At 36.6% G+C, this 6,919-nt stretch overlaps 1 protein-coding gene across 1 annotated transcript; it reads right to left on the bottom strand.

The window, feature by feature from the left end:
- Positions 1-4,450: 4,450 nt before the first annotated feature.
- Positions 4,451-5,617, bottom strand: LOC141650988 (F-box protein CPR1-like). Its single transcript, XM_074458719.1, has one exon. It carries the CDS (start codon positions 5,615-5,617, stop codon positions 4,451-4,453), a length of 1,167 nt encoding a protein of 388 aa, XP_074314820.1.
- Positions 5,618-6,919: the final 1,302 nt, after the last annotated feature.

Here is a 6,919-nt window from a genome sequence, read left to right as displayed (position 1 = left end):
ACATAAAGAAGGATTATAAACTTGTCAGGATTGCGGAAAATGCTATCCGCTATCACCCTTATCAAGGGGATGAGCTATTCAACCGCGAGGTGATGGTGTATAGTCTAAATGACAATACCTGGAAGTTGGTTGAGAATGTACAGCGACCGACATATTCCTTGCGGACGCGAAATGGTGTTCTTATGAAGAATCATTTACTTCATTGGATTTTGTGGAGTTCACTTAGGGGGGAGTTCATTATTTATTGTTTCGATGTTCGATCTTACAAATGGGCTGACGAGGTACCTTTGGTGGACTTATTCACTGACCCAATGGCCGACTTTAACGAGGAATACAAAGATATCAGCTTTCAAGTGATAAACCTTGGTGTTCTTGATGGGTGTTTGTGTTTTACTGCGAGATCCAATCTGTCTGATGTTGTATGGATGATGAAAGACTATGGAGTGAAGGAGTCGTGGATTAAATTGTTTGAAATTTCTCGTTGTTCTCCTTGTTGTTGTAAACCTTGTTGTTACTGCTTCGATGGCCCTTATGGTTTCCGCCATGGCGCAAAACAAGAGGTTTTGGTTCGCAGACCTTATAAGATTGGTGGACTATTTTGGTTCAATATAGGATCCGAAGCAAATGGTAAAACTGAAGAAATAAGCGGGATTCCTGGTTTCTATGAAGCGTGTTTTGTTACTGGAAGCCTTGTTCCGATTCCTGGTAGTAAGTTGATTATATCACCAGAGGATTAACGAGCAACGCCACAGGTAAATGTTTAATTATTTGTTCAGATATTTTATTTTCCTAATGTAGTTTGCTCAAGATTGAATCATCTATATTGATTTAAGACTGTGTTTTATGAATTTTTTTGGCAAATTGGTGTTTATTAGCAAAATAATTAGCGAGTTGGGGTTGTTTTGAAACTATTTAGACTTATGGTGTCCACGTCATCAGTTTCATTTTTTTTTCCAATTTTTAGGCAAAGCTGCTAAGTTTCTTAGCGGCTTTGTCTCTTTGTCATTTTTTAGATAATAAATGTCATAAGCTTATGAAAAATAGAGAAATAGGAAAGCCGCTAACTTTCTTAGCGGCTTTTGTGGTTATTCATTTCTAGAATAGGCTGTCATCAGTGTTAGAAGGTGACGGTTTTTGAAAAAAAAATGAATAGTAAAGCCGCTAGGTTTCTTAGCGGCTTTACTAAAAAAAAAAAAAAAAAGTAAGCAGCTATGAAACTTAGCAGCTTACCATAAAAACTGGAAAAAAAATAAAAACTAATGACGTGGACACCATAAGTCTAAATAGTTTCAAACCAACCCCAACTCCCTAATTATTTTGCTAATAAACACCAATTTGCAAAAAAATTCGTGTTTTATTGGTCGGACTTATAATCTGGCCAATCTTTTACCTAAGTCGCTTTTGTCTTACCAGTTCAGCACTTGTACTTTCGCACTGTATGATTAAAATAGAACATTCTGCTATAATTAGGGCCGATGAAAATCGACTTATCTGAAGGCATATAGCAGTACAGGCGTACTGGAGATTCAACCGGTGCAGGATTATACATATATCACTCCAAATGACATTCTGACATGTTAGGCCATGGAAAGGCATATTAAGCAATCCGTCTCAAAATTGTCGGATAGGTCGGATTCAGGCTAGGACTTAGGCTTTATGGGTTGGGTTAAGATTTTGGGAAATGATATTTTTTATTTGTTTTTTTTCTTGTTTTTTTTCCGCTTTTGGTGAAAAGAGAGTCGCAAGATCTACTGTTCATAGCATAGTCTATGGATCTACTGTTCATAGCATAGTCTATGGATCTATTATTGTTTTGATCATAATGTGTTGTTCTTTTGGCAAGTATGGATTTAGAATCTCATAACACCATATGCGCTCCATTCCGACTTGTTGAACCAAACTCCATTCCGACTTGTTGAACCAAACGACCCCTTGAGATTATCATAAAACTATATGCGCATCCTCGCTCTTAAAACTCTCCTCATAAACAGAGAAAACATATCAAAAGATGGGAATTAAGAAAGCTAACATATAAACAGACCATCACCTCCTGATTACGTAACCATGGATTAACGTCATCTACGGTTTCAATGTCGGTAACGTTGAGAAGTTTAAAATCACGGTTGAAATCATCAAACCCGACCCCAAAACTGAACCGTAAATGTCCCCAAGGTTTGCGCTTGGAAGGAATTTCTCGAAAAGCCCTCGTAGAAGGGTTGATGAGGACATGCTTAAATTGAGTGAACAAAATATTCTACACACTACGAGCAAGACTGTACGAGGCTGTTAAACTGCGTGGATAAAAGCGACATCCCAGCAAAACACAGACGAGATTAAAGTGCAAATGCACAAATGTCTCTCCACCAAATTAATGCAACAACAATGAGTTTAAATAGCATATATATATATATAAGAGAAGAAGGCCTATAACATCCATAAAGTATGTAACAACCATACAAGCATAAAATTTCCAAACTGTTTTATCATGTCCGAAAATTAGAGCATTGAATTATTACTATTCAACCCCCCTCCTCCCCCCCCCTTCTTCTTCCTTAGCTAGTATTGGGTGTGTGCTCAGGAATGACATGGGCTCGTGGGTGCGGGGCTGGTCTAGACGGCTTCTTTCCCCTAACCCCTTTGTCGGTGAGGTCTTAGCCATTAGAGAGGGTTTGAGGGCCGGTCTTGCGTCCATGGATCGTTTTATTATTGCCTCTGATTGCCTTAATGCAGTTCCACTATTTTGAGCAAGGCTCCGCCTTGTGGCCAATTTGCTAATGTTATCCTTGAGTGTAGGGATCTCTTGGAAAGCTCTCCCCGCTTGAAGATCGTCTTTGAGAAAAGATCAGCTAATGGAGTTGCGGACGCTCTCGCTAAGGCCGGTTTAGTTGATACTAGTTCTAGTAATGGATGTATTAATTGGGACTTTGCTCCACCCTTTGTTCTTCGACTATGTACTAATGACTTTGTAGCGGCCATCGAGCCACTCCCCCGACCCCCCGATGTACCCGTACTTCCGTTTATTTTAATTTATGCACTCTTTTCTCAAAAAAAAAAAAAAAAAGAATTTTTACTATTCGGTGATTTTTTCTCGGGATACAAAACTAGTTAAAACATTCTCAAAAAAATAAAACTTAACGACTAAATTAACATTAACATTGAAAATAAATCATTTAGCTTATCTCAGCTAATATGACGACCACCTGGAATTTGAACAAGGCTTTCGATAATAAAGCACCCTTTAACAAAAGCTGGAATCCTTTTAACTTTTCTTATCCTACCGTAAGTTATTGGTCCGATGTCGTACCAGAATAGCCCTTTCCTGTTCAATTTCGAAACCAAAACCTCATATTTTGATTCTCTACTAGAACAAAAAACAGTTTGGATGAAATGAAATAAACGAGATGTAAGAAATTGATCAGTAATATGAAACAATTTAACCCAAGATTCCTTTGCTCCATACTCTTTCAACATCCATACAACTGTGCCTGTGTATAAACACAAGCAGCCATTAATAACTCTTAAGCTTAGCATACGAAACTTTTTATTATCTTCAAATAACTCCTCCGACAAAGGGACGTGCCTAACCCATTTTTCGGACCGAGTATTAAAACAACCAATTCGATAGTGTTTTGAAACCGAAAACAGCCAATGTAGTAGATGGTTTTTTATGAGAACACCGTTTTGTCCCTCCGTCGTTACTGAATCTATATGGTCTTTTTCAATCTTCGCGGATTTCCATGTATTCTTATTTGAACTATAGACCATCACCTCCCTACACTTAACGATAGTATTGAATAGTAGATCGACGCCATCAGTTTCCGTAATCTTGACAAGTTTAAAATGACGTTTTAAATCATCAAACCCGAACCCAAAACTGGACCGAAATATCCTAATTGTAGCATACACAGATGTGTACTTGTAAGGAATTTCCCGAAATACCCTCGTAGAAGGATTGATGATGACATGCTTAAACCGAATAAAATTATGTTTGCCTACTCTTAGTCCTACACAAATCAAACCGTCAAATGAACCGACAATTGAAACCTTATATGGTTGGCTCCTCACCGTTAGTGGATTGGATTATACTCCGTATATGATGTACTACAAGTCTACAACTGACAGTGTAATTTCCGAGCTTTATAATAAAATTTTCAAATTTTATTATAAAATCTAGGAGCGAAGATCATACTCATGTAATTGAATGAAAATGAAAAGTTGTCTGTCCACCAAACTAATGCAACTACAATGAGTTTAACCTAGAAAAGGCTTATAATATGCATACAGCATAAAATTTCCAAACTGTTTTATCATGCACGATTTAGTTAGAGCATTATTAAATTTTTACTCTAAATCACGGGATACAAAAGTAGTTAAAATATTAAAAAAATAAAACTTAACCACTGAATTAACATTTAACATTTAACATTGAAAATAAACCATTCAGCTTATCTTAGCCAATATGACGACCACCTGGAATTTGAACAAGACTTTCCGTAAAAAGGCACCCTCCAACAAAAGCCGGAATCCTTTTAACTGATTTTGCCCTACCGTATGTTGTTGCTCCGATATCGAACCAAAATAGCCGTTGCATGTCCAAATCCGCTACCAAAACCTCGTATTTTGATGCCCTACGAAAGCAAAAAAAAGGTTCGGTGAATTTAACAAAAGGAGGAGGGCCAAGGAATGGAGTAATATGAAACAACTTAACCCAAGATTCCTTTGTTTCATAGTCTTTCATCATCCATACAACTCCCGATGAATTAGTGGCCGTGGATAAACACAAGCAGCCATTAATAACACCTAATCGTCGCACACGAATCTCATCGTGTTCATATAAATTCATCGTCAAAGGAACGTCCCTAGCCCATTTGTCAGACCGAATATCGAAACAACCAATTCGACAGTCGTTTAAATCCGAAAACAACCAATGTAGTAGATTGTTTTTTAAGAGAGCACCGTTTTGACTCACCATTAATGAATCTATACGGTCTTTTACTCGCTCCACGAGTTTCCATGTATTCTGGTTTAAACTATAGACCATCACCTCCCTGTACGTCTCCCTGTACGTATCGCGTTCAGGTTGATAAAAATGTTCCACGTCCATTACCGTGACAAGTTTATAATCATTGTTTAAATCATCAAACCCGAATCCAAAACTTGATACCATTTTATCCAATAAAAAAAAATTATGTGTGCTCGTGTAAAGAATCTCTCGAAATACTCTCGTACAAGGGTTGACGATGATATACTTATACTTAGGAATACTCCATGTGTCTGTGGCGCGTACTACACAAATCAAGCCGTCGACGGAGCCCACAATTGAAACTTTGTCTGGCGTGGACTCATCTTGGGTACGCTGTATGGGAATTGTGGTGACCGAGTCATCAGGCGAGTCTACGTCGATTGAGTAGAGATTACGACGGCCTTTACCAGCTACAATAAGGACGCGATTTGCGTCCGAGGAGCGGGATTCACGAAGGTGAAGTTCGACGAATTCAGGTGATGATATTAAGGCGTTGTAGGATTTGGAAACACACTTGAAGCGTAATAACGATTTAACGGGTAATTTGGAGAAGATCTCATGTGTTATAATCTCTGTTGGTAGAGATTTCGACATTGTTGTACAAGATTTATGACGGCAACTATTTATTTATGAGATCATTGAGTTTTCAACATGTAGCTAGGTTAATCAAATTTGATATTTTCTCCGTCTCAAGGGTAAACAGCTTCAAGTCGAGACTAGAAAAATGGACCATACCGGACTATTTGGTCCGAATTGAAGTCGGACTGAATTTTTTTAGGTTTGCTCCGTGGTCTTTTTAAAGTTTTGGTCTTGGTATTTTTAGCATATATAATATGTGTGGACATGATAAGTTATAAATGGATATAATCTTTTGTATTTAAATATTTATAACATTTAATATTTCACATTCTACATAAATTTATCTCCGATCTTTTTAGGATAATTTTTTTTAAGAACTTATTGATAAAAATTATTGAGTTTGTATGATAAGAAGTTGCGGCTAAAAAATATGGTAGTAGAAAATATTTGTTAAAATTCATTGACTTTTTATGATAAAAATTTGGAGTTAAAAAATATGTTATTAGTAAATATTTGTAAATTAACATCATTAATTTATCGGTAAAAAAACAAAAAAATACTAATTTTATTACTTCTTACGATTTAAATTTTTATTTATTTCTCTAATCAAAATACACCAAGGGGAAACATAAAAAAAAAGTGAATTGTCAATTTAAATTCTATAAATAATACATTAAAAAGTAAAACTCTATAAATACCGTGCACATATGCACGGGGTTTATAACTTTATAAATATCGCACATTCATTGCGCATGATCTAAACTAGTTATAAACCAATCATCATTATAGTGTTCTAAAGCATAGACCTTACACTATTATAAACGAAAATTTAACAATTATATATACTCGTAGGCTGGAGTTGATTTCGAGTCTAGCTCGAGCTCGCATTGAAGCTCAGAAGCTTGATAATGAACACTGTTTTTTCAAGCTTGTGTAAGTTGAAATTTTGCTTCTCAAGCACAAGCAAGCAGGGACAAACTTATGTTTGGCTTTTGTCTTTTAACCCTTCAATTTCGATTTAATCGTTCTCCTTCATCTCTCCACCATTTCGTGTGATTCTTGCGCTGTTAGATTCCGCTTGCGGTAAGCTACACAAGATTTGAGAGTAGGGATGAGGTGGATCAACACCATAATAGTGCTATCGGTTTAAATCCTGATTGTTTAGCATCCATGTCAGGGCAACGTCGAGGCTTGGATTTTGCTGGTGACAACAATTTTTTGTATACGAGTACTGTATTTGCAACACGATAATGATTTTGGCATACAACAATGAGAATAGGGGAGAAGACATAGAAGTATTAGCTTGAAATTTCATAG

Source organism: Silene latifolia, chromosome 4 (assembly GCF_048544455.1).
Source record: "Silene latifolia isolate original U9 population chromosome 4, ASM4854445v1, whole genome shotgun sequence".
Lineage (NCBI taxonomy): Eukaryota > Viridiplantae > Streptophyta > Magnoliopsida > Caryophyllales > Caryophyllaceae > Silene > Silene latifolia.
This window is presented reverse-complemented; position numbering and strand designations above follow the sequence as displayed.

Excerpts from the sequence above, each read along its gene's own strand:
- LOC141650988 (XM_074458719.1), bottom strand. The coding sequence starts at position 5,617 with ATGTCGAAATCTCTACCAACAGAGATTATAACACATGAGATCTTCTCC.